The sequence below is a fragment of the Tursiops truncatus genome, chromosome 10 (assembly GCF_011762595.2).
Source record: "Tursiops truncatus isolate mTurTru1 chromosome 10, mTurTru1.mat.Y, whole genome shotgun sequence".
Classification (NCBI taxonomy): domain Eukaryota; kingdom Metazoa; phylum Chordata; class Mammalia; order Artiodactyla; family Delphinidae; genus Tursiops; species Tursiops truncatus.
Window position 1 is genome coordinate 40,280,203 of NC_047043.1, and position 27,383 is coordinate 40,307,585.

The 27,383-nt window shown below is 43.2% G+C and overlaps 1 protein-coding gene and 1 long non-coding RNA gene across 3 annotated transcripts in view; one reads left to right on the plus strand and one right to left on the minus strand.

The window, feature by feature from the left end:
- Nucleotides 1-398: 398 nt before the first annotated feature.
- On the plus strand, nt 399-26,889 carry LOC117313883 (uncharacterized). Its single transcript, XR_004528457.2, has 2 exons — nt 399-625; nt 23,608-26,889. It is a non-coding gene; the product is annotated as an uncharacterized lncRNA (long non-coding RNA).
- Nucleotides 6,300-27,383, minus strand: part of GCLC (glutamate-cysteine ligase catalytic subunit) — a 38,745-nt gene continuing 17,661 nt past the window's right edge. The window contains exons 2-16 of one of the 2 annotated variants that reach the window (XM_019931431.3): nt 26,743-26,855; nt 25,728-25,910; nt 23,413-23,526; nt 21,790-21,848; nt 21,532-21,665; nt 17,059-17,133; nt 16,470-16,586; nt 15,244-15,382; nt 14,710-14,822; nt 14,142-14,234; nt 13,740-13,844; nt 9,367-9,448; nt 9,187-9,290; nt 8,950-9,070; nt 6,300-7,907 (exon numbers count right to left, since the gene is read on the minus strand). In XM_019931431.3, the coding sequence (XP_019786990.1) occupies nt 7,696-7,907; nt 8,950-9,070; nt 9,187-9,290; nt 9,367-9,448; nt 13,740-13,844; nt 14,142-14,234; nt 14,710-14,822; nt 15,244-15,382; nt 16,470-16,586; nt 17,059-17,133; nt 21,532-21,665; nt 21,790-21,848; nt 23,413-23,526; nt 25,728-25,910; nt 26,743-26,855 (1,764 nt within the window). In that variant the 3' untranslated portion in view covers nt 6,300-7,695. The remainder of the gene's footprint in view (nt 7,908-8,949; nt 9,071-9,186; nt 9,291-9,366; nt 9,449-13,739; nt 13,845-14,141; nt 14,235-14,709; nt 14,823-15,243; nt 15,383-16,469; nt 16,587-17,058; nt 17,134-21,531; nt 21,666-21,789; nt 21,849-23,412; nt 23,527-25,727; nt 25,911-26,742; nt 26,856-27,383) is intronic. The other variant, XM_019931432.3, reaches the window with a different exon arrangement.

Below are 27,383 nucleotides of genomic sequence, written 5' to 3' on the forward strand. Positions count from 1 at the left end.
TTTATCCTTTAATTCTTCTATGTCTTTGTTAAATATTTCTTGCATCTTCTCGATCTTTGCCTCCATTCTTTTTCTGAGGTTCTGGATCATCTTCACTATCATTATTCTGAATTCTTTTTCTGGAAGGTTGCCTATCTCCACTTCATGTAGTTGTTTTTCTGGGTTTTTTAATCTTGTTCCTTCATTGGGTACAAAGTCCTCTGCATTTTCATTTTGTCTATATTTCTGTGAATGTGGTTTTCCTTTCACAGGCTGCAGAATTGTAGTTCTTGCTTCTGCTGTCTGCCCTCTGGTGGATGAGGCTATCTAAGAGTCTTGTGCAAGCTTCCTGATGGGAGGGACTTGTGGTGGGTAGAGCTGGGTGTTGCTCTGGTGGGCAGAGCTCAGTAAAACTTTAATCTGCTTGTCTGATGATGGGTGGGGCTGGGTTCCCTCCCTGTTGGTTGTTTGGCCTGAGGCAACCCAGCACTGGAGCCCACCTGGGCTCTTTTTTGGGGCTAATGACAGATTCTGGGAGGGCTCATGTCAAGGAGTACTTCCTAGAACTTCTGCTGCCAGTGTCCTTGTCTCCACGGTGATTCACAGCCACCCCTGGCCTCTGCAGGAGACCCTCCAACACTAGCAGGTAGGTCTGGTTCAGTCTCTCCTGGGGTCACTGCTCCTTCCCATGGGTCCCAATGTGCACACTACTTTGTGTGTACCCTCCAAGAGTGGAGTCTCTGTTTCCCCCAGTCCTGTCAAAGTCCTGCAATCAAATCCCACTAGGTTTCAAAATCTGATTCTCTAGGAATTCTTCCTCCCATTGCCAGACCCCCAGGTTGGGAAGCCTGATGTGGGGCTCAGAAGCTTCACTCCAGTGGGTGGACTTCTTTGGTATAAGTGTTCTCCAGTCTGTGAGTCACCCACCCACCGTTATGGGATATGATTTTACTGTGATTGTGGCCCTCCTACCATCTCACTGTGGCTTCTCCTTTGTCTTTGGATGTGGGGTATATTTTTTGGTGAGTTCCAGTGTTTTCCTGTTGATGATTGTCCAGCAGCTAGTTGTGATTCTGGTGCTCTCACAAGAGGGAGTAAGAGCACGTCCTTCTACTCCGCCATCTTGGTTCCTACCAAGAGAGCTGTTGGAAGATATTTAATCACAGTTTCAATTTCATTACTTGTGATTGGTCTGTTTATATTTTCTATTTCTTCCTGGTTCAGCCTTAGAAAATTGTACCTTTCTAAGAATTTGTCCATTTCTTCCAGGTTGTCCATTTTATTGGCATACAGTTGCTTGTAGTAGTGTCTTATGATGCTTTGTATTTCTGCAGTGTCCGTTTTGACTTCTCCTTTTTCATTTTAATTTTACTGATTTGAGTCCTCTCCTTTTTCTTAATGAGTCTGGCTAAAGGTTTATCAATTTTGTTTATCTTTTCAAACAATCAGCTTTAGTTTTATTGACATTTCTATTGTTTTCTTTGTTTCTATTTCATTTATTTCTGCTCTGATCTTTTTGATTTCTTTCCTTCTACTAACTTTGGGTTTTTTTTGTTCTTCTTTTTCTAGTTCCTTCAGGTGTAAGGTTAAATTGTTTATTTGAGATTTTTCTTGTTTCTTGAGGTAGGCTTGTATTGTTATAAACTTCCCTTTTAGAACTGCTTTTGCTGCATCCCATAGGTTTGGATCATCATATTTTCGTTGTAATTTGTCTCTAGGTATTTTTTGATTTCCTCTTTGATTTCTTCAGTGATCTCTTGGTTATTTAGTAACGTATTGCTTAGTCTCCATGTGTTTGTGTTTTTTAACTTTTTTTTCCCTGTAATTTATTTCTAATCTCATAGCATTGTGGTCGGAAAAGATGCTTGATATGATTTCAATGTTCTTAAATTTACCGAGGTTTGATTTGTGACCCAAGATGTGATCTATCCTGGAGAATGTTCCATGTGCACTTGAGAAGAAAGTATAATCTGCTGTTTTTGGATGGAATGCACTATAAATATCAATTAAATCAATTTGGTCTATTGTGTCATTTAAAGCTTGTGTTTCCTTATTAACTTTCTGTCTGGATGATCTGTCCATTGATGTAAGTGAGGTGTAAGTCCCCCAGTATTATTGTGTTACTGTCCATTTCCTCTTTTATAGCTGTTAGCCGTTGCCTTATGTATTGAGGTGCTCCTATGTTGTGTGCATATATATTTATAATTGTTATATCTTCTCGGATTGATCCCTTGATCATTATATAGTGTCCTTCCTTGTCTCTTGTAACATTCTTTATTTTAAAGTCTATTTTATCCGATATGAGTACTGCTACTCCAGCTTTCTTTTGATTTCCATTTGTATGGAATATCTTTTTCCATTCCCTCACTTTCAGTCTGTATGTGTCCCTAGGTCTGAAGTGGGTCTCTTGTAGACAGCATATATATGGGGCTTGTTTTTGTATCCATTCAGCCAGCCTGTGTCTTTTGGTTGGAGCACTTAACCCATTCACGTTTAAGGTAATTATCGATATGTATGTTCCTATGACCATTTTGTTAATTGTTCTGGGTTTGTTTTTGTAGGTCCTTTTCTCCTCTTGTGTTTCCCACTTAGAGAAGTGATTTTAGCAGTTTTTGTAGAGCTGGTTTGGTGGTGCTGAATTCTCTTAGCTTTTGCTTGTCTGTAAAGCTTTTGATTTCCCCATCAAATCTGAATGAGATCCTTGCCAGGTAGAGTAATCTTGGTTGTAGGTTCTTCCCTTTCATCACTTAAATATATTGTGCCACTCCGTTCTGGCTTGTAGAGTTTCTGCTGGGAAATCAGCTGTTAACTTTATGGGAGTTCCCTTGTATGTTGTTTTTCCCTTGATGCTTTCAATAATTTTTCTTTGTCTTTAATTTTTGCCAATCTGATTACTATGTGTCTTGGCATGCTTCTCCTTGGGTTTATCCTGCCTGGGACTCTCTGTGCTTCCTGGACTTGGGTGGCTATTTCCTTTCCCATGTTAGGGAAGTTTTCAACTATAATGTCTTCAACTATTTTCTCAGGTCCTTTCTGTCTCTCTTCTCCTTCTGGGACCCCTATAATGCAAATGTTGTTGCCTTTAATGTTGTCCCAGAGGTCTCTTAGGCTGTCTTCATTTCTTTTCATTCTTTTTTCTTTATTCTGTTCCACAGCAGTGAATTCCACCATTCTGCCTTCCAGGTCACTTATCCGTTCTTCTGCTTCAGTTATTCTGCTATCGAATCCTTCTAGTGTAGTTTTCATTTCAGTTATTGTATTGTTCATCTCTGTTTGTTTGTTCTTTAATTCTTCTAGGGGTTTATTCTTTAATTCTTCTATGTCTTTGTTAAACATTTCTTGCATCTTCTCGATCTTTGCCTCCATTCTTTTTCTGAGGTTCTGGATCATCTTCACTATCATTTTTCTGAATTCTTTTTCTGGAAGGTTGCCTATCTCCACTTCATTTAGTTGTTTTTCTGGTTTTTTTTTTATCTTGTTCCTTTATCAGGTACAAAGTCCTCTGCATTTTCATTTTGTCTATATTTCTGTGAATGTGGTTTTCCTTTCATAGGCTGCAGAATTGTAGTTCTTCTTGCTTCTGCTGTCTGCCCTCTGGTGGATGAGGCTATCTAAGAGTCTTGTGCAAGCTTCCTGATGGGAGGGACTTGTGGTGGGTAGAGCTGCATGTTGCTTTGGTGGGCACAGCCCAGTAAAACTTTAATCTGCTTGTCTGATGACGGGTGGGGCTGGGTTCCCTCCCTGTTGGTTGTTTGGCCTGATTTGACCCAGCACTGGAGCCTACCCGGATCTTTGTTGGGGCCAATGGTGGATGCAGCCTGCCCACCAGCCACTCCGTGACCCCGGCTTCCTGTTCCTCTGGACCCCGGGAGCAAGGGGGCAGCTGGTGGGGGTGGGGTGGGAGGATGACATCACGGGACTGTTTTTTAAAGAATGAGGCTGCCGATGATCAGGCCGAATGCCTTGGGTTCTAGGAGGAAGGTACTGATGAGGATGGGGTACCCAGGGCATCTTTCAGGGTAGCATTGGAGTAAATAAAATGGGAAGCTCATGGAAAATGTCCTGTGCCCATAAGGGGATTTTTTTTTTTACTATTGAGTTGTATGAATTTTTGTATATATTTTGGATATTAACCCCTTTATCAGATACATGATTTGCAAATATTTCCTCCCATTCAGTAGGTTGCTTTTTCATTTTCTGAAGGCTGCAAAGGAATTTTTGTAGTTTGATGTAGTCCTACTTGTTTATTTTTACTTTTGTTGCTTTTGGTGTCAGATTCAAAAAATCATCAAGACCTATGTCAAGAAGCTTAACACCCTATGTTGTCTTCTAGGAGGCTATGGTTCCAGGTCTTACATTCAAGTCTTTAACCCATTTTAATTTTTGTGTACAATGTGAATATTGATAGTAGTCTAATTTCATTCTTTTGCATGTGGTTGTCCAGTTTTCCCAACACCATATATTGAAGAGACTGTCCTTTCCCCACTGTATATTGGCTCTTTTGTTGTAAATTAATTGACCAAGTATATGTGAGTTTATTTCTGGGCTCTCTATTCTGTTCCATTGATCTGTTCTTCCAAATTCCGTACGGATTTGATTACCACAGCTTTTTAATATGGTTTGAAATCAAAGCTGGAGGCACCATTACTCTTAATGCATTTTCCATAATTAACTTTATAATGTTTCATTTCATAAAATGTTAAGCATGAAAGGGGCTTTAGGGACTTCCCAGCCAATTTCAGCCACCACTTACCAAGAAAATGCAAATAGTCGGAGGAGTGTCTCTTTCCCAGCCAAGGTCACCCACCAAGGCCTCCTCACGTCCAGTCCAGACCTCATGAGTTTCCTTCCAATTTACACTTTCCTAAATATCACTTGGCATGTATGTTCCGAAGTTTTTACAGGGAATGTTAAATATTTACACAAAAGCATAATGGAGAGGAGAGAGCAGCTGGTAGATCTCAGTGGCTTATCTTCAGGGAAAGCCAGGGGGAGCCTTAACCTAAATGGAAAATTCATTAGCAGCAGCCCCAAGAACCTTGCAGTGACGCAGCCTATGTACAGTTCTGAAAGGGGCCCCTTCCTAGCCAAAAGCCTTGATGCCCAGGCACCCCAGGCACACATCGCACGTCCCTTCCCCCACGTCAGACACCACCAGCTGCTTGAAGGATACTGTCACATTTTGTTCTGCAAGATCCCCAAGAAACCTCCTGAGACATGGCCTCTCACCACATCCTGGGTTTCCACACTTTCCACTCTTAGTTAACTTTCATGTAGGTGGTTTAGAAGGCGGCGGCTAAGGCCAGCTCCCTCCACTGAGGGACAGAAGGCTCACAAACAGCCTCAGGGAGGAGCCGGTGGCAGGGGCAGAGGCAGCCTGGGACCAGGAGGAAACCGCTTGTTAATCCAGGAGACTGGATGGGTTAAGTTAGGGCCAGTTGTGTTCTAAGTGAGGGTCTGGGCTCAGCCGCAGCTATTTCCACCAAGGAAAAGGCCCTCTTTGCTTATCTCAGTGTTCATCGTTCTGTTCCCAAAGTCCTGAACCCTCAGCTGAGTTCAGGCAGGAAAGCTTATGAAAGGTGGTACTTTCTGTCTTGGATATAGATAGGGTGCCGTTATTTGGTTTTCAGATAAACACACATTCGAATTGAAGACCAGTGTCATTTGAGACTTAGAATTGATTTGTGTCTGAGGTACAGAAGTGATCTAAGTCCTTGTTACTTGACGTGGCCCACACACCAGCAGCGTCAGCATTGCCTGGGGGCCTCTTAGAAATGCAGGAACGTGGGCCCCCATGTCAGGCCCACAGAGCCAGAGGTGCACTTCAGTAAGAGACATGTATGCAGATTAATTTGTCAATGACCCTGCCCTAGGATCGTTCAGTTAAAAGTAGACAAGCAGATGAAGCGGAGAAAAGTGGGTGGACAAGATGAACTAGGGGTTGGGGGTAGTAGAGGGATGTGAGTCCAAAGACATGGGTTGGAAACAGTTCTCTGCAGGGCCTGCTGAGCCAGTCTGAGCAGGACAGCACCCTAGTGCGCACACAGCCCGATTTACCTGTAACTCACCATGTGACCACTGACTTGGCACAGCGACAGTTTGGAGTAGAAGAAAAATTCACTTCCAGTGGTCATTTCTCCTCTCCCCACAGGGGTTGACAGCTACTAGGGAGGTGAGGCATCTGTTTTCATCACTATGAGTCTTTCTAGAAGGAGCTGAGGATCATGATGAAGAAATTATTTCCTGGCATATCTGGGCTAATTAAAAAAAAACCACCCTCACCACCATCCGTTTAGTTGTAGAACTCACACATTCAAGAGTTTTCACAATGCCAATTCCATTCTTTTATTTCCTCATACCACAAACACTTTACTGCCTTTTTACAAACTGAATTTACACAAGCAAATTGCAAAGGAAAACCAGGTGTTCTTTAATCCTCCAAAATGCATGTATGAAATATAGCACAAACCCTAGTATCTATACACAAACAGGTTTAGCTGAAGCTTATGGCCATTTCTTAAAATTAGCATGACAGTTTAGACATTTATGCCTGTAGAGTTTGCATAATCTACTACACATAGTTTTTTCAGAAGCAGTTTTAAGACTTTTAACTAATTGGGGAAAAAAAACTTCAACAAAAAGCTCTAACAATTCTGTGAAACTTAAATTATTTACAATTAAACATTTAGGGTCCTGATTCACAAAACTTAGTGCATATCATGATTAATTTATGAGTTTCACAGAGAAGGTGAGTAGTATGTAGAATAATCCCCAGGTAAAATCTAGAATGAATGGCTTTTAGAAGAATGTCTGTAATATGCTTACTGGAAACTAGAGAAAAAGTAGCAAAACAGAAACTTCAGCAGCTGCGTTTGATTTGAAAATTTAAGTAGATAGCCGCAATCAGAATAAACAGGTGACCACAACAGAAGAGCTGGTGGCATTTTTGACATTACTCTTGGTATGTACAAGAAGAAAAACAATTCTCCCCTTTTTCCATAAAAAAATTACCCCCAATAATCACTACACGTGAACTCAGAGTCTTTCTCCAGAGTTGTCTTCAAACTTGATGCCAAAATTAGCAAACGTCGACAGAAAGTACTGTCAGTTCAGTGGGTTCTGTTTAGTGGGAAAAGCTTGGGACAGGGTTACCGAGGGGTTAGCTATTCCAATTACAAAAGAATCGTCATGGATAAGGTGCCGGAAATCTAAGCTTCCCCTCAAAGCACTTTGGTGGATTCAATAGTGATTTCATGTATATGCCAAAGGAGAGGACTCAAAGAAAATTAGCAGGACAAACTGTTTTCAAGGTGAAGTGATAGATTTCAGTGAATCAGGTCCAGGTAAAGTCTTTTAAAAAAACCCCAAAATTTACAGTAAACATTTTAAACTCTGGAATGCAGATATAGTTATCAGTAAGTTACATTTACAAAACCGTTTCCACAGTAGTTGCTCCAGAGTCAGAACTGAAAAATGTACAAGCCAGCTCACAAATGACTTTAGATACAGTGTTATTAAAATACATTGTTAATCATAAAAATACTTTACTATGTACATGTACACTGTATAAACTCTAGATTTGCCTAAACCCACTTCTGCCGAGCAGCGCAAGAAACAGTGCAGTGCTATTATCTGGTCCTCACACCATGCACACGGGCTGATCCTGCGGTCAGTCCTTCACTAACACGGTGAAGCATTTCTCCTTCTGCAGGACGTCTAGTTGGAAGAGTCAGTTTTACTGCCACTGTACTTTACTTTCCTAAATGCTGGTCCAAGTAACTCTGGGCACTCACATAATTCATTTGCGATTTGGTTACACTTTAAAAGAAGGCTGTAGTTCATCTCGTCAGTTATTACACTGTCTTGCTTGTAGTCTGGATGGTTTGCGATGAACTCCCTCATCCATCTGGCAACTGTCATTAATTCTCCTGAAAAAAAATTTTTTTTTTTTAACAACTTAATGGTAGTGTTTTTTTTTTGTTTGTTTGGTCTTTTTCTTTCGTAAGTTGACATTTATTGGCCCACATAATACAATCCTGAAGAAGAATCAGTGTGGCCTTCTGGTGTAGCCACCTGGCAGGGGCCAGGACGAGCTGTATTACGTGGCTTCCTCCTGGGGAAGGGTTTCATGTTGTAGGCAGGCAGTGAGAACACACACATCCCACTGCTATGGGACCTGTTAGATGCCACCCACATGGTGATGCTGTCGGCTCTAAGACACGGGAGCCAATGTGTGTGGACTAGAGCCCGAGTTCTCCCATCTGGCCAAGTCCTGCCCATGCCGGTGTCACGAGACTGCCCCGGGACAGGAGGGCCCCCGAGTTCCCCAGAGCCATCTGATCAAAGAGGCGGAGAGAATAATGAGAAGTAGATGCATGAAGATAGAAACTGGCAGATACAGCATTTGCGGGGTGGGGTATATCCTTTGTGGATCTGGAAATTTTACAGAAGCCTCGAGCAAAATACAGATGCCACTGCTACTGTCCTCTTAGTCATGGCTGACAGCTCCCCAGCCACCATGATCTCAAAGCTGAGAAAGTGGGGTTCGAGGGCACCCCTGTAGGGAGGCAGGCTGGAGGGCCACCGTCTTAGCTGCGCTATTAGTTAACCTGAGGACTGGCTTAGACTCACTGTGCAAAGAGCCCAGGGTGCCTCACGACACACACAGTCGGGCATAAATGTCGAACAGGCAATCCAGATACTGTATTTCGTTGCCTAAGAGGCCATCGGCTTAAAGATGCAGCGTTATTGTATGAACCAGCAAGAACAAAAGCACTGCTAATCAAACGGTGACTGTCAAAGATTACAAGGTGCATCCAACCGTCGAGACGGCACAATGTGGGAAAGTTCATTGATTTAGGATACCATGTACTTTAATAAAAGACTGCTTTAAAAACTGAATATTGTAAGATTGTGAGGTTCCGCCTACGTTAAGAGATTTTTAAAAAAGCAAAGTGCAGAATGGCATACCGGATGCTCTCTTCTTAATCAGCTTCAGGTAGTTCAGAATACTGCATCTGGTGTCCACGTCCACCTCCATGTTTTCCAAGTAAGAGTTCAGGATGGGGATCAGCCCGGGGAACATGCCTTCCTGCAAGAAGCGGGGTGCGCTGTCATCCGACTCCCCGGGGGGCGGGGGGTGGGGTGGGGGGAGGGGCGGGGGGGTGGGGTGGGGGGGGGGCGGGGTAGCTGGGGCGCGGGCCCTACCTTGCCGTTGATGATGGTGTCGATGGTCATGAGTGCGTACTCCTCGGCTGCTGGCTCGGTGCTGCCCGTGGTCTTGTTGCGGCCGTCCACCATGGCGTTGCCACCTGCCAGAGGGGCGCAGAGGGTGTTAGCGGCCCGTGTGGCCTACAGGGACCCCAAAAATGCAAGAGGAGGCAGTACCTTTGCAAATATCTTTTCTGAAATAAAACAATCCCTGCAGGACGGCATCTCGCTTCTGTGCTACTTTCATGTTCTCATCAACCTGAGGGAGGAAAACCATCGCAGCCAAGTGAGAACATTGCCAAAGTCAGGGCACTCCCGCTCCGGCGCATTTGGGGGCTGTGGTGCCTCGCTCAGCTCGCGATCTTGACCCATCTGGGAAGAAGCGTCCCATAGCCAGCGCTTGCTGGCGGCCAGATAAGACTTTGCACTGTCATGTGGGGCTGTGTCCCTCAACCCCAGACTGCTGGGATGTGCTTTTTAATAACAATGGGGCAATTCTAAGAGAAGCTTACCTTAAAAATCAATGCGAAACTTACACTCATGTAGGCCGCCCACATCTCGAGGTCCCTTGAGACACCCTGGGATGACTCTATGGCATTGGGAGGTCAGGGGGCTGGTCCCTCCTCACAGCCCAGACTCACGCTCCTGCCTCTCCTGCCACCTAGAGTTGAGGGCTGTGCCCTCCCTGCCTCCGGGGCTTTGCTGCCTCATAGGCGGGCTGTGGGATCTGGAATAAGGTGACCCCTCCCAGGGCGGGTCACCGATGCTGCCTGCCCACCTGCGGCTCTGCCGTGCCCACTCCCTCAGGAGACCCCAACCCCTATTTGTGAATTCTCCATTTCTCCAATGACTTTTTAAGACCCTCAAAGTAGAGCTTTTAAAACTTTTTAGTAGTAGTCCCTTATTTCTATAATGAAATCTTAGGGGACTCTCCATATTCAAAACAGACACAAGTCAGAGGTCATGTTGAAGAGGGACGGTCAGTGCAGAGTCTTTGGTTACTTAGCTTTGCCCCCTCACACTGATCAATTCCTATCATTATTTTGTTTGTTTTAAGGCACATATGACCTTCGGATTAATCTAGATACAGGAACATATTCAAGCAATCTCAAATTCTATCCTGGCTAGGAACATCTGGCTTCATTTCTAATAACGTTTGTATTTTTCTTAGTCTTGACAAAAACTCACAAAGATCATCAGTTTTAATTTCTGCTTTTATGAATTCCTTTTACAAAGCTGTAATTTTACTACAGCTCTTTACATTCTTATTTAGTTACTTAGGTTTATTTTTAATATTTCTGTTTATAGTACTTAAAGCTGTGATTTTCCCTTAGAAATTATCTTTGCTGGCATCATTTTCCTAAACAATCTATAATTCTAGTTTTTTAAAAAAAATTTTATTGAAGTATAGTTGATTTACAATATTGTGTTAATTTGTGCTGTACAGCAGTGACTTACTTATACACATATGTATTCTTTTCCATTCTAGTTTATCCCAGGATACTGAATATAGTTCCCTGTGCTATACAGTAGGACCTTGTTGTTTACCCATTCTATATATACTAGTTTGCATCTATAATTCTAGTTTTGACTTAATCTAGAACCTACTAGGAAAACGATTTAAAATTTCCAATAGTTAAATGTTTCCTGAACATTTTCTTGTTCAACTTTGGTGGGAATGTATCCTATACAGTGTCTACTTCTGAGAAGTGAAAATTTTCCTTAATTAATTTTTGTTATTCTTCCTCAGGGCATTTAAAAAAGGTGTGCCATGGTATAAGATTTGTGATCAGGCGACACAACCAAGCTTATTAACTGTGTCATTTAATTCCCCTGTGGTCTTTCTCATCCTTTGATTATATGGCCTGTCAGTTACTGAGTAACACGCCAGAAACTCTGCTAAGTGACTTACTCCACGAACCCCACATGGCCTTACGACAGCCCATGTGTCTCTGTTCTACACCTGCGGACTGGGGCACTGAGAGGACAACTAACTTGTCCAGGTGAAAAAGCTAGTAAGTAGTGCAAGTGATTTATGAATTGAGTGCTCACCCGGAAGCCACATCTTCCCCACCGTACTACAGTGCCTTTAAATTCTTCTTATGCTGCTGAGAAATGTTTGCTACACTTTATGTTAAAAAAAAGAAAATGGCTCTAATGTTATCTTGAAAAGAGTATATAAAATTGTTTCCTGTATCTCATTTAAGACCTTCTCACATTTTGTCTGTTAAGACTTTGTCCTTCCTGAATTGTTAAGAGGTCATATGGAGCTCTTTACTGTCAACATCTGTCCTTGTTTTAAGTATATCTTATGCAAACAACATGTACCATTACATTGCTATTTTATATCACCCATTTTAGCTTTTGAATAGAATTTAGTCTATTCAAATTTGTTTTCATCTTATTTTACCACTGTATGTTCTCTGGACCATAATGTCTTATCACGCCCATGGCCCCAGACCCACTTTTGTGGCACCAGGAAGCTTTGTTTTTTTTCCCACCTCTTTAGCTAGGAGATTAGAGGCGACAAATCCTATTTCTACACTATTAGTGGTCTTTCTTACTTTTAGACAAGTAGTTTTGAAATTCTCTCTCCAAATGTCAAGCATTAAGAAGTATCTACCATTCCCCTCCTTCCACTATCCCCTTGCTAGATAAGATTTCTGGCTTAATTTAGCCCTAATTTGATCTTTTTTGTTAGAATCACTTGCAATTTAAAGACCAGTTTGGTTGGCATGGTTCTAATTCTTTACCCTTCGGCTTCTGTAGACCTCTCGCCATCTCGTCTCGCGTTTAATGTTGTAGATGAGAAATGATATCAATTGATTTTCTTCTCCCTCTTGGCAGGAAGTTTAGGTATCCTAATTTCCTCTCCTGTCTGGACAACTGATCTTCTCTTTGAGATTCAGAAATTCCTAGACTTGGGTTCTTCTTTGAATAATTCTGTCTCATCCTCAGTGGACTCTCTCACTCAGGGGAAATTCTATTTCTTAATTTTCTTTATTGTATCTCACATCTCTTTTGTATAGACTGTTCTCTTCTTCTAAATTTTGATACAAACCCTGAACTTTCCAGAGAAATCCTCTCATCCTTTTTCCCATAATCTCTGTTTCTTTGCCATCCTGCTGGGATGAATCTCAGTGTGGTTCCCCTGAATCACAGACTTTGGTCTTCAACCACACCTGCTTACTGGTGAGCATACTGAGTGTGGCTACCACGTCCCGTGTTTCTGAGAACTCTTACTTTCCAAATGTTCTTTGGTCCACAGGGCTTGTTTATTTAAGATGTGACCTTTCTCTAGAATTTCTTCGAGGGCACTAATGAGAATTTATTTTAAAATTCTTTCCAGTTTCTACCTTAACTGTGTTTTGGGACTTCCCTGGCGGTCCAGGGGTTAAGACTCTGGACTTCCACTGCAGGGGGTGCGGGTTTGATCCCTGGTCAGGCAAGTAAGATCCCACATGCTACACGGCCAAAAAAAAAAAAAAAAAAATTAACTGTATTTCACTGAGGATAATAGACTCTGCAGGCCCATGGGCTCTTCTCTTTAAAAGTGTTCAATTTTATACTGACTTTCAGACATCTATATCTGACCCCAGAACAATGTGGGTCCACCTATATGAGGATTTTTCCAGCAGTAAATACTACAGTATTCCATGATCTGCTGCTGGTTGAATTCTCAGATACGGAGGAACTGACTATAAGTTACACGCATGTCAAGTGTATTTCATAAACTGGCAGCTCACGTGAACCCTCCTTATGTGCGTTCATCTCCCCAGTGGCTGTACCACATTCAGGGTGTGTGTGTGTGTTGGGACAGGGCAGCTCTGCTTCTCTTCCCTCCAGCCCTGAGCCCCGGCAGACCCTCACTCCGCCCGGCAGCCTTTCCCAGCCACTCTCTGTGCCAAGAGACCCACCGGCCAGGAACCAAAGGTCTCTATACTCACTTGGCTACTGCCCCGCGGCCCCCAGCCTTGCTGCCTCACAGCCTGGAACTGTTCCAAGGCTCTGCCGGGAAACTGCTTCCAGAAAGCTCCTTCTTGGTTTTTGTTGGGCTGAGGCTGATTCAGATTTGTTTTTCCAGTAGTGCAGCGTCAACTATGTTCTTCAGAAACCTCTCCAGTTTGGTTCCATTCCCTGCACTACCAAAGTTACACGTCCCTCCGTCCTGAGTCTAATATCGTGATCGGCCTGGGACTGGACAGGACAAAACCCATTTTTGGGAATCCCTCCCGCCATCATCTTGAGTCAAAAGCCTCTAGAAACTAGAGATTGTTCAAATGCAACCCTAAATGTCTTCCAAATGGGCTGAGTAAGGAGCTACTATTAACATTTTTTTCCAGGAGTCTCCACCAAAACGGTACCAAAATCTATAGCATAAACTTAGGTTTAAAAAGAAAAAAAAAAAAAAAAAAGGGTGGAAGAAGAGCATTTTATTCTAAGGGAGGAACAATCCTAAGTGAGGTCAGAGTTGAAACAATTATTATACATAAATGAGCAATGGATGATAACCTACAGACACCCAGCCCTACACTGAAACTCATCCTTACCTTTGACAGCGGGATGAGAAAGTCCAGTTTGTAGGAAAGGATCACCCTGGTGAGCAGCACCACGAACACCACGTACGCGGAGTTCTCGAAGTCTGTCAACTGAACCTGGACACGGGGCCCGAGACATTAGGGGCCCACCATGCAAACAGCTCCTCCCTGAGAGGCCCCTGAGGGTCATGTCTTTCCCAAGCATCTCCTAACCTCCCACCTGGGTCTGGAAGCCTCTGCCCACAATCTATTCTCAGAAGCAGTCCTCCCGAGCTGCTGCACTTGCGTGTAACACGCACACACGTGATCTGTGCTGCCTTCCAAGTAACCCGAGCTTCTGACAAGGGTGCGGGTGGGTGGCAGGTGGCTGGGAACGGGTGCGTCCAAGTCGGTTCCTGCCGACGGGCTGCGTACCTCCATGGGCCGGAATTCCACTCTCCATCCAATGTCGGAGTTTGGAGGAGGAGGTTTAAATCGCATTGTCTGCCAATTTGTGGACTGAATATTCTGTATTCAAAAAGCAGAGAATAAAACCAATTTTCCAGTAAGGTATTAAGATGATTTGATATTTAATACGTGAAGCAGACTGTTTACTGTCCATACCAAATACTCTTCAATTTACAAATACAAAAAGGTACAATTTAAGATTTTCGTGGAGCGTGACCTGCTAGGGAGACAAAACAGCAAGCGCTTAACGGAAGTCAGGCGACACGACAGCAGTCCTGAAAGAAGCGGTCGTGTTATTTTCCTGTGCCGCATATTTGCATTTTTCATCGCTATGAAAATAAGAGAAAATACTGAATGAAAAATGCAGAACCGGAGAGTAAGAATCATAAAATAAGGGTACTTGAACCAATTTAAAATCTTTGCTGCAGTCATGGAGGTCATAGAAGGCTTCTACTGTCATCAACTCCTTGCCCCTCCAGACAACGGCCTCCACCCTGGAGAGTGAAGTGCTACACCTTCAAAGCGGAGCAGATACCTCAAAATGGTCGGACTCGTTGGCATCGTCCAGGTGGATTTTCTCTTCGAACAGAGTTAGCGGGTCTCTAATGAAGAGATGAGCCACGTGCTGGGCCAGGAGATGATCGATGCCTGCAGAGAGAGGTCACACCACTCACATCGGAGCTGTTCTCCATGCCCAGAAAGACGGCAGGACAGCTCGGGAAGTCTGAAGAAAGGGCATCTAGAAGCTTAGGAAATGGCTGGGCTGTGCAGGCTTCTCGTGTCTCCCAGGATTTTATCCTATGGAGTGTGTTCGCTCCTTACACAACGCCCGTGGGGGCAGAGCTGTGGACCAAGGGACAGACCTCCAAAGTCAGCTCCTTTTGCTAAAAGTTAAGATCTCACAAGTATCTGGAACTTGAAACTTTAAGAACAAGCAGCCTCATGAGAAAAGTTAAGAGACTTCACACTAAAAATAGAAGCCAGGCCAGGAGTCAGCAAAGGAATTTAAAAGGGCTTTGAAGAACTAAAGGCTTACAATCAAATCTAGACAAAAGGAACAGAGGCTCACCTTCCTGCAACAGCTGTTCATAGATTTCTTTGTGTTTCGTCAGGTCGATGTCATTATATTTCTCACCGCACTCAGATAAGTAACTGTCTATTGAATCATATCGGGACTTACTGATCCTATAGTGGTTGTTCTTCAGCGGCTAAAATTGAAAAAAATACAAATGAATGCCATATAAAATGATGTGGAAACAAACTAACGCCCCAAATAATTATATTAAAAGCCTATATACTATATATGTAATTACATAAAACTGTCCAACCTGAACACGAGATCCCGAAAAAAAGCTAGTTAATCCTGAAAAGTATTAGAAAAATTATATTAAAAAAAAATCTGGAGACAATTTAAGTAGTCTGTTTTCTGACATGACTTAAATATATATATATATTTCTTTTTCTTTTTTTAAAGTGGATCACCTTCATTCTCATTAAGATAGGAAAATGCCAATGTTGAAAGCAAAACTATAGAACTATAATGTAAAACAAAGCTATTAAAATGATTTCTGCTTTAAGGTTTATTTCTACTTAGAAGGCATGTTCAACAATTTATGAACAATTACACAAAGAGCAGAGCATCAATAGGGCAGCCCAGTCGAGAACATCAGAATCACCTGTGAGGGCTCCTTTAGTAACATGTATGTCTAGGTCCCAGTTCTGGACATACTTACTCACTGGGCTAGGGTGGGCCTGGGTACTTATTTTTAAAGATCTCTATAGGTGGTTCTGACGCACAGTCTTGGTTGGAGAGATGCAGTTCAACATGCAAACAAGAGGCACAAACCTACCTCATTAGGCAAACCTAACCCTCTGTAACAGGCCAAAGAACCTTACAACAGATGACACTTTCCACAACAGAGAGCACCACAGACGAAGCACTCACGTAGCACCAAAAAGCTTTCTGGTAAAAACAGCCATCAGCACTGACTCCCAAAATATAGAAAACTTGTACTACTAATTTTAGAAGGTAAAAACAAGTACTGGTTCCAACAAATGATGAAAATTAACTTGAACGCCCCCCCCGCCCCCGCCAAGCAAATCACATTTCCTACCTTCTCACCCCAAACACACATTGTGGAGCCAAAGACAGGTTGATAACCTGTCAGCTTCTTCCCATGTGTGACTAACCCACTCAGGATAAAAATTTAAGGGCGACTTCAAAACTGTAAGCAGTGACAATATCCCCATTTTACCTGCTGGACTTAAAAGACTATTAAGGAAAATCACTCCCACCTCCAGTCCTCTCTCCTCCCGAGTTCTATCATCTACAGATGCAGAAATCACGCCCCAGCGACAATCAATGTCTGACACATAGCCTCGGTAAAAAGGAGACGCAGCGCTCAAAGCCATCTAAAAACAAACAGAAGTCAGCACCTGCAAGTTCAAAGTGTCATTTACATGCTGAAAAAAGCTTCATGCAGTTACCTCTGGTCTGGAAGAATCAGTTTATGCAACCGCTACAGATTTCTACTACATCTACTGCACCTGCCTTCTCATGGTGAAATACACCAGAAGTGACTCCAATCCTTGCCTCTGATTCTTTTAAATCATCTTCTCTATACCGTGAGGACAGGCGGGATGGGAGGGGGAAAACGGCTACGCTCAAGCTCGACACTTCAACACAAAAATGCCTTACTGGCAACGGTAAACTCTACAGCTTAGACTCTTATCCATTAGCTCTAAGTCTGCATATTATTCATGTTAGTTCAGTTCTAAATGAAGTCTTAACTGGACTTAAATAGTACATGGTCAGCAAATTTTGCACGTGCAGTCTTTATTTTATACAAAGAAGTAGTTAAAATTAGGTGTGATTTCTACTTACGACAATTGGGCAGATAGTGGCCAACTGATCATAAAGGTATCTGGCCTCAGATATGCTGCAGGCTTGGAACGTTACCTGTTTAAGAATCCCAAGTTATTAAACAACAACACAAAATCAGTACCATCCTCCACAAGGAGCCAAGTCTGAGAAGGAAGGTGGCTGGTCATGGCATGTGATGGTCATTCCGTTGATGACAACATTGAACACAGGAGTTTTAAGAGCTGTCTCGGATGAATTTTGCTAGAAAATGGCTTTAATCATGTTCACATCTACTATAAATAAGAACTAGATTAACAATGAAGTTCAGCCAGGCGTTTCCTCTTCCACTGACTTATTTCCTTCTACAGCTGCCCATCCACATCTGTGGGCTTGTATACATTTTGGTACAAAAGGGGGATCTGGAGATGCGAAGGATGGGTTTCAGAGTTCACTGGTGGCACAGTGGGGGATAGCTCGGAAGGGGGCAGGACTGGAGGAAGGAAGAGAGGGCAGTTAAAACACTGCAACTGTCCAGGAAAAAACTGAGGAAGTCTGGTGGGAAGAGGCACAGCAGGGCCAAAGCAGGCCTGGTGACCAGTGGGCACAGCGGAGTGAGGAGTGACCTGGGTTTTGGCCTGGGTGCTCCTCGGACAGATGGGAAGCAGCGGCGCCAAGACACAATGGGCTTATGAGGCCAAGGAAGAGCGGAACAGCCCTGTAAGCGGCTTGGTCTCCAGGGCTGGGGCCAGGAAGAAAAATCCGAGCTGGAGAAGTATTTGGGGAGTAGGCCCAGATGATGTACTAAGAAGGGCAGATTGCCCAGGAAGCCCGCACAAGACGGGTAAGTAGGACTTAAGAGTTAGGCAGAGAAGGAGATCACGTAATTGATTAGTGCAAATCCTCTTAAAGCAATTACCCAAAAGAAACCAAAAAAAAAAAAAAAGTGCTGCCCTCTGCAGGGCTGGGGCAGCGGAAGGGGCAGGGACCGCAAATTGTGGTTGTGTTGGCACACTTGTAATAACTGCAAACTGGGAACAGTTCTCATGTTCTGTTGTTATTTAATAATGACAGTTTGGATTTTGTGTTGGTGCAGTAAATAATTTAAGTGCTTAATAGTTGAACTAGCAGCTGAGTGAATGTTTACTATTCTAATCGCAACCTGTTAGTTCCAGTAGTTTTAGCCAGGTCTCAACTTTGCTTTTTTTTGTTTTGTTTTGGTTTTTGTTTAAATGGCAGAGGACTTCTGTTGGAGACTCAAGGGTCTAACCGCTGAATTCATGGCATTTCACGTCAGTGTGGTGACTGACTACTACAGAAAACGATGATTCAGACCATTTACTGTGTCCTGACTTTCCTACCATTTCTATGTGAATTATTAAGTCAGTGCTATATTTTAATTAAAACATAATGATAGGTACCCAGCCATTACAAATTAATTCAACACACGGAGAAGAGCTGTGTCACAGGTGTAAAGGAGCAAGAATGTCAAAGGTGAAAACAGAAATTGAGAAGAACTGACAGGTCACTAATAACCCAAACCAGGGCAGTTTCTGCCAAGAGGTGGGAATGCAGAAATCAGCTTGTCTGTGGGTAAGAGTTAAATGAGAAGTGGGGGAGATGGCGAGCAGAGTATTTACAGGTTTATCTGCTGTGACCCCACCCCTAAAGTGTAAGCCCCTAGGAGGGCAGGGGTCTGCCTTGCGGTTCTCTATCCCCAGTGTGTAGGACAGGGTCTGACACCCACTTAGTCCTTAATATTTATTAAGTGAATAGAGTATCTTGAAGGAAAGAGGGTGCTAAAAAGGAGAACACAGGAGCAAAGATAAGTTTTATTTTTATAAAATGGTGGGATACTTGAAAAGCTGACCCTATAGCCCAAACTTATATGGATTGAGATCAGGGATACCTAAATGTTCCCCCAAGTGTTTTGACTGCTGAATGCTTTTGAACATACATCTCTTAGTTTATTTAGGTCCTTTTTTGAGTTACTCTTAGCTATTTTAGAGTCTGTTATTTTTGTTTTTAAGAAGATCCTATGACAAGCATTTTTTCTTTTCAGGTTTTTGATTGGCTTCTCTTAGATGGCCTAGTATATACTAGACAATTCACAGGCAAATTCTGAAAAAGTCAACCCTAGAAAAATATGCTTAAGAAAACTGGCACTTGGAATTCAATAGCCGAGTTAGAACAGTGATACGACTTAGTTATTCTAAGTATATTTAGTAACTAGCTTCTTTACCCCAGGGCTGATTGAGCCATTGAGACATCACTGTGGTAAAGGCTTTAATGGGGGAAGAAAAAAAAGAGTTCTTAACACCTTAAAAAGATATGAATATATGAACGGTTTTGGATTCTGGTATCCTTTTAAAGTATCATATAAAGAAAAGAAGCAATGTCACCAGGAAACTGATGAGGGAAAAAAAAAGAGAAAGTATGAAAAATTGATGTTAGAAACCTAAATATCTAAAATTTGTCCAGAACCCAGTGTCGAAGCCATAGGATTTTCTTGGGGGGCGGGGGGAAGCCTATCACAATATGCATGAACTTATTAAATGATTCCTGCAAAGTCCCACACCAAGAGTCAAGAATTTGAATATAGTTGAAGTACTTTTTGTTCTGTACAGTAAGATGCTCAGTAACCTTAAAAAACAAACAAACAAAAACTTTGAAACCATTTTTTTTGCCTTATTGTAATAAGTAGTTTCTAGTGTTCCACTTAAGAGATAAAGCAGAGATTTCTGTGGTGATTGATGGAATTTGTCTCATTTACCATATACTTACATTATCTGTGCTAAAGACTTTTAAGTGGAGTATTGAAAGTGGGGTGGCTGGACACACCACTGAGAAAAAGAAAACAACCTTAAACCCATGACAAAGCTTAAATTGGATGGAAAACTGTATCTACAAGCAATAAAAATGTAAACTACCTACCATTAGGACATATTTATTTGTGTAAACACAGTGTTTCAAGGGAAAGACTATCCCTTTGGAATGGGGCAACTGTGCTGTCCATGGCAAAACACCCTGGTTTAATATTAAACCAAGAAAAAGAGGCAATCGGTCCTTCAAGAGCACTGATAGATTTTAAAGCTGTGCACTCTAAGTTCTAGAGCTTAATGGTTCTCTTTAGCAATATTTGGAATTAAGATAGGGAAGCAGATAAGGCAGTTAAAAGTCAACAGGTCTCTTTTTTATGAAGTGTGTCCATCTGGAAGGAAACTCATAGCCTAGGTTTGTTTGGAAGACACGCTTCATGCCACCTATGTAAGTCAGGGAAAGCAGGGGAAATGGTATCCTTGGCCATGGTTATTTGAACACACTTAGCATGTAAAAATCTGACTCTGGCATTCAATTTTGATTATACGTAGTTGTAAAATAAACACATCCAAGATACATGTGCAAGAAGGTGTGTGTCTGTGTGCAGCTGCCTGAAATGATGGGATGCTGGGTCCCCAGCCGTGTGGAGGGCAGGCAGACTGAGGGCTGGGGGTGGGCTGGGGGGTGCTCATGTGGGGTCAGACTTCACACTGCTCCAATCAGCAAATAATCAGAACTGGATAAAATCTCCTTGGATAATAACAAGAGGCCCTCTTTTTTTCTTTTGAAAGTTTCAGTTTGAAACTTCTAATTTTGTGCCACTTTTACTTCTGTTCTAACATGATTTTAAACAAATTAAAGGTTAAAACCAATACTGTTGTTAATAAAAACAATTAAAGAATATTAGCTCAGAGACAGACCTAGAAGCAGCCTTAATATAAATCCTTCTTTCAGCTGTTGAGAAAACCGAGACCAGAAGAAGGAGAGTTACCCAAATACCTGAGAAATCACAGCTAAAGCCCAGACACAGGCTTGTGGGCAGCCCGATGGGTTCCTGCTCCCCGCTCCAGGTCCCCTGTGTGGTGGGACACCATCCCTGCCACAGGTGCCAGTAATCTGATTAGATCCAGGGGAAGTTTTAACCAAGTCATTGAGAGAAAGGCTATTCTACAATACCTCCTGTGAAACTTAGCCAGGGGTAAGGCAAACATGGGCTGCTAAATATTTATTCTTTTTATAACACTAGATGGCCTTGCAGGAAAATAAAAATTTAAAGTCCAAATAATCCTTCCCTTGGATCACAAGCTCACTGGAGTGCATCCAGAATTCATTTTCAGAAATGATAAGATTTGAGCAATGTTTACAATCTCAAAGCTAGTCACTAGATGGCAGCAAAAATGAGGCACAGAGAGAACAGAGACAGTGACTGCAGAATATTTCACCTTTTAAGTTCATTAACAACTATGTCTTCGTAGTGAACTGTAGATTCCGTCCAGAGACAACTTCCAGTGAATTTACTAAGATAACTTCATTGGTTTTCAGAAAGAAGTACTAGCTACTATTTCAACCTGATTAAAATGTGATTTTTAAAAAGGAAACATGCACATATAAAGAAAAGAAGTTAATAAATAGAAACGGATGAGGACAGCTTGCCTCTCTGGATATTTGAAATGATACCTGCAGACAGCAATTGCCCATCCCAAAGCCCATAGCATCCATGTAAATGTGGTCGGGCTTAGAAGCCTTTGCTGCCTCATCATCCTCAGGAAATGTTTCTATAAATGGAGATGGTGTATTCTTGTCCTTAAATACTGCAGTATTAATTGAAAAAAGAAAAAAAAAAGAAAGAAAGAAAAGAGCAGGAAATGGGTGAGAGTCAAGGATTAACAACAATGGGGGGGGGTCCCCTCCCACCCGCCACCTCTGTAGACTCACTTGGGACGTTGATGACAACCTTTTCTCCTCTTCTGTGCCGGATGTTCCTGGTGAGGGTACTAAAAAACAGACAACAAATGTCCTAAGTTGGTCACCTAAGAACCATCATGCAAAAGAAGAATTTGACAATATGCAAGTACATGGAATGAAATCCTCCCTCAAACTAATCCTCTAAGACATCCCTACCGAAAATTCATGTGGACCGAGAGACTGAGGGGATTTCCTGAAAGAAGGCTTTGCATTAATACCACGTCCCCTGGTTCTTGTTTGAGAATGTCATTCTCTCTCCTGCCCAAGCCCTGATCCCCGGCTCCGTGTGACTCACCAAACCAAGCTCAAGTGTCCAAGGTCTGCCGTGGTCTAGCCTCACCGTATGTTTCTAACATTTTCCATGCTAAGTCCAAAGACTTGAGCCAAACTGTGGTACTCATGTTCCCCGGGCATCTCTGGACCCCAGAACCTCATCACTCCCTCCACCCATCCTGCAGCATTAATACTATCCTCCAGCCTGCGATGTCTGATCCAGAAGCCCCTAGGCAAGCTGTGGCTGTGAGCACTGGACGTGCGGCCAGTCCTAATTAAAATGTGCTCTGAGGGTGAACACACAGCACATTCTGAAGACTTGGTACAGAAATAAAGTAAAACTTATTAATAATTAAAAAATACTGGTCACAAGTTGGATCTATAGAGTTAAATAAAATACACTATAAGTCCACCTTTTTCACTTTTTTAAGGTGGCTACAAAATTACTACTAAAATTACACGTGTGGCTTGCACTATGGTTTTACTGGGCAGTGCTGCTGTCGACGGTGTAAATGCCACCTCTCTCAGGAGGCCTGCTTTTGACCCCCTCAGTCAGAAGCACCTTCCTCTCTCTGGTGTTATCATCTTTGGACACCTGTCATAATCTACCTTTTCTTGCAGCTGAATATCTCCACCTTCCCCTTGGCACACTATAAACACTTGATGTCGGAAACTATGTTTATATGTCTTTATCTTCCCCACGGACTCTGCACGTCGCAGGTGTGCAGACCCGTTACAGGAATGAACACTGAGAAGTCACAGGTCCCTAACTCTAGGTCAGGAGCCCGGGTTCAGGATGACAGGTGAGACTCAAAGGTCCAAAGCTGAGATCAGACTGAAGCAACTTGAAACCCTAGAATTAAAACTACAGACCAACAGACTTAGGAGTTAGTGGAACAGAAGGTAGAGCGTGCCTACTATATACACAGGTATTGTACACATTTTACCTTACTGTCAAGGTATATGGAGTGGGATGAGAAGACCACAGAGACTGGCGGTCATTTTCAGAGGAGGAAAAGGTAAAAGTGATGACAAGAAAGCTTCTCCAAACAGGTGTTAACAGAACTAGGATTGAAATGCATCTGTGGCTAAGTGAACAACGTTAGGGTCACTTGGAAAACAGGCAGATCCAGCCTGGAAACAAGCAGCACCAACCGAGCAGCCTTGGGGGACCGAGAACAGGCGTAGCTGTGGGTCTGTGGGCTCCTCTGGTTAATTACCACAGGAGCTGGAGTTCAGGAACCGCTCAGTAATGACTCTGGGAGGGACACTGCACCCCCAGGGCAGGGATCCAGGGATCTGAGTCATCCACACACTTACCTGAAGCGCGGGTGCTTGTTTATCGCTTCATCAGGAAAGAAGAGGGACTTGGAAGCTCCTCCTTCCACTGGGTTGGGCTTGAACTCGGGCAGTGTGAACCCAGGGCAGCCTAATCTACAAGAAATTGAAGAACTAAAGAGATAGAATCTGTCTTCAGGGATTAAAAACATGCATGTGTAACGTTGCCTTTTTCAGGGGTCCGGCACACAGGTGTTCTGCAAACACTGTGCCCCTCGCAGCCACGCCTTTGCAGTCTGCCTTGCTCACCAAGCTCTTCTCTTGTGACTGCAGCCCTTTTGCCGATTTTATCAGAAGCCTCCGTCCACTCAGGGTCTGCAGAGCGCTTACTTACGTCCTGGCTGCCTTGGCTGTTTCCCCCACGCGGTTTCTGAGGCGTCTTCCTTTACCAGCTCTGACCCCTGCACACTACCACCTCCCCATCAGCTTGGTTCGACTTGGGACAGGCCTCCTGCTCCTTGCCTCTGCCAGGCACCTCATGATTCCGTCCAGATCAGGCAGGTTCTCTGCCGGTGCCCCTGTCCACCCCCAGGATCTCCCTCTGGAGGCTGAAACCCAACCCTATTATCTCACTTGACCTGAGGAAGAGCTTTAATTCCAACAGAGAAACAAAGCAGGGTGTAGATCGGCAGTGGGAAACTTCTGGCTTGGGAGCCAAGACTAGCCGGTGCCTTATTTTCAACCTCACCTTTTATAAAACTGGCCGCCCATGTTCGCCTTGTGAACAAAAACTGAACTTGCTGATCTTATCTGGAAAACAGCCCCAGCTATGATGGGGCTCCTCAGAGCTCCTGCAGCTCCGTACATTATTCACTGACAGCCTGCAGCCTTAGGAAAAGCCCTTGCAGAGAGTGACAAACTGAGATCTGGGGGTCTCTCTGCTGACCGGAATCAGGCTGGAGAAGCACGTGTGTACTTGGCAGGAAGCGGGCAGCCAGGACTCAGACCCGCACCCCCAGCCCCACTTTTCCTCCAGGCCAGCACCGTCGCACGGAACCTCTGCAGGGATGGAAATGCTCACGACCTGCACTGCCCAGGTGGGTACTGAGCAGGTGGAAGGAGGCGAATGAGACTGAGGAACTGAACTTCTCATTGTATACAAGTCGGATTGATTTAAATGTAAACAGTCACACGACCACTGTTAGGGTTGCTAGGCCACACTACAGTTGCACCTGTTTACGGAAAGAGAATCACCCTGTTTACACTGAAGAAACTGAGTCTTGCTCTCCCTCTTGATCCCGAAATAAAACTTCCCTTATCATTTAACTGTGGATGTAAACAAATAATTATTATCTTTGTTTTGTTTACAAATCCAAAAATACCCTCTCACCATAAAAGATATGGTTAGGCTTTTTAAAAAAAATTAGATTTTTAGAATAAAACTTATTCCTAGCTCAACTCTCCTCCCTTCATAATAACTTAAGAGAAGGAAAAAGATACTTCTCTAAATGTCTGATGAGTTGCTTAAATAAGGTTTCAACTATTTATATGTGACCATGGAGATTTTAAAAAACAAAATTCCCTTTAAGTGTCCTAAGACCAGTGGTGTGACTGTGAATGCCTATGTTCATCGTGGACATTTATCAGGAAAGAAAAAGAAAGCATAAAAATAGTTCAGAGTGTTCCAGGCCACGGATACCAATCCCCAAAGTGCTTTTGAACTTTGGGGAGGTAAGCATACTTTGCCACAGTCTGACAGATATCTAGCAGAGATAACCAGATTTACGATTTGGTAGAACTGCATTCTTGCATACAGGTCCTATGTATAACTAACTGTGTGATATTTACGTACCTCATACTAAGCTAAGGACAGAATTTCACTGTTCATATTTACCTTATATTTACTCTTATGAAACTTTAGCCATAACTAGATTTGATGACAAATCCTAAATCTTTTCAGCACAATCCAAACGTGACCCAGTGACTCCCTTGTTCTTTGTTAATATGTATCAACAGACCCTGGGAGCGCTGATGCCATCCACCCGTCGGGGGGCCCCCTGATCTGATCTGGGGGTAACGCACATCCTTCCTTGTGCACCGCTCCTTCCCCTCGGCCTGCGGAGTCTGTGGCCCTCGGGTCCTTCCACAGTCCCCCCGGCCACCACCACCACCGGCAGAGGCTGGCATATGACTCTGCCTGCAGCTCTAATGTTACAGATTCTACCAGACACAGTGTGATGAGGATGAACTGTCTGCAAAGCATGAGAGCTGTGGGGTCAAGTGCTGGGTTGTGATCTGCTCTCTTGATACCCGGATGCTCTGAAATGCCAGCCATGCACGTTGACACAGGGACTAACCTGGGAAACGAAGTGATTGTGCAGAGGGCCTGGTTTTCCCCCAGCAGAGATGTCGCTTCCTTGCGGCGCTTCCTCATGTTGTCCTCGACGGTGTTGAACTCAGACATGGTCCCTCCGTACGGCTGGCCAGGTGTCCCCTCGATCATGTAGCTCCCATACTCTGGTCTCCAAAGGGTAGGGTGGCTACAGAGGAGAAAAGGTTTCAGTCCATCTTATTCTTCTGCTGCAGTCTGCTCCATTTTTAGTTTTGAAAAAGTTGCTTCCAAAAATTTAGAAACGACTGGGTATACAAGAAGCCAAGAACTCTTTACAATTCCCAGTGGCTGTTAATCTTCCACAGCTTTTCAACTACATAAGGGTTACAAGTGCTGGGTCTAAAATATTTATAAGTAACTGAGACACACACAGGGCATGCGCTGTCCAAGGCAAGCAAGCCTGTCCACTCTGCGGGGAAGGACGTGGGGATTTAAGGCCTCCTTCAGTTTAAGACTGGGTTCCAAATGCAAACCCAGCCTCCCAAAATGTAGTGGGTAGAAAAATGAACTGGAGATACATGCCCCCTTCACCTCTGTCTACTGAAATAAAGAAATATTTTAAAAATATCCTGCCAGCCAAGCAAAACCCATCTGCAAGTTTTCCCTGACACCATGGTCTGTGATCTTGGTAACTGCCAATTTTTTAAAAAAATATTTAAATAGTAAACAAACTTTATATTGAGTTTACTCTTCTAAGTGCTTACTAACGTATTTAGAATGTCTACACCCTAAGAGGTAGGTATTATTATCCCTGATTTACAGTTGAGGAAACTGAGGCACAGAGAAGTTAAGTACCCCACCTAAGGATACCCAGCTATTAAGCAGAGGAAGCAGGATTTGAACCCAGGCAACTGGGAACCAGAGCCAGAGCCCTAAACTGCTGTGCTCTCCTGTCTCCTGTATGTGGGAGGAGAGATGATATTCCAGTGGTTCTAACAGTTTCAGAAACTCTCAAAGAAGCCTTCAGTACATCAGCTTACTTTGGGTTTGTCCTTTCCCCCTTTTCTTGCAGAGTTTCAAGAAGTTCCTCTCCAGACAGCACCAGTTGGGCTTTTCTATTTTCATGATCAAAAGATACCAACATGTATTCCACCTATTGAAAATAAAGGAGAGAAAGATGAACATTCCTCCACTCGTGCTTGATGTGACCTTTAGGAAAAGTAGGGAAACGTGAAGGTTGGAAAGGATGACAGTGTCCTGAGGAGTCACATCTGCTTACACAACGGTGCTTACTGAGTGAGGTTTGCATAATGCAAAAACCTGGAGAGAATGGCCAACAGTGGCCTTGTGGGAGTACAAGGACTCTTACGGGATTCCGTCTTCCCTCGTTCTACTTAACACCTTATAGAAAGGTCAGGATGCCCATTCTGACAAATTGTCCTTCGAGAAAGAAGTATTTCAAAGCCAGGATTCTGTAAATCGCAGTTGCACGTAGTAGTCGCAGTTTACAACGTATTTCCTCGGTGGGTTTACTGTAAGTTTATGAAAGGGGTTACCTGAGCGTTCTAATCAAGGTAGATTATCCTTCCTCACTGGTAGGTTATTTAATCATCCCACTATGAGCCTCACTAATGGACAGTTAAATCAAAATCAAATACACCAATGTAGAGGTATTAGTTTA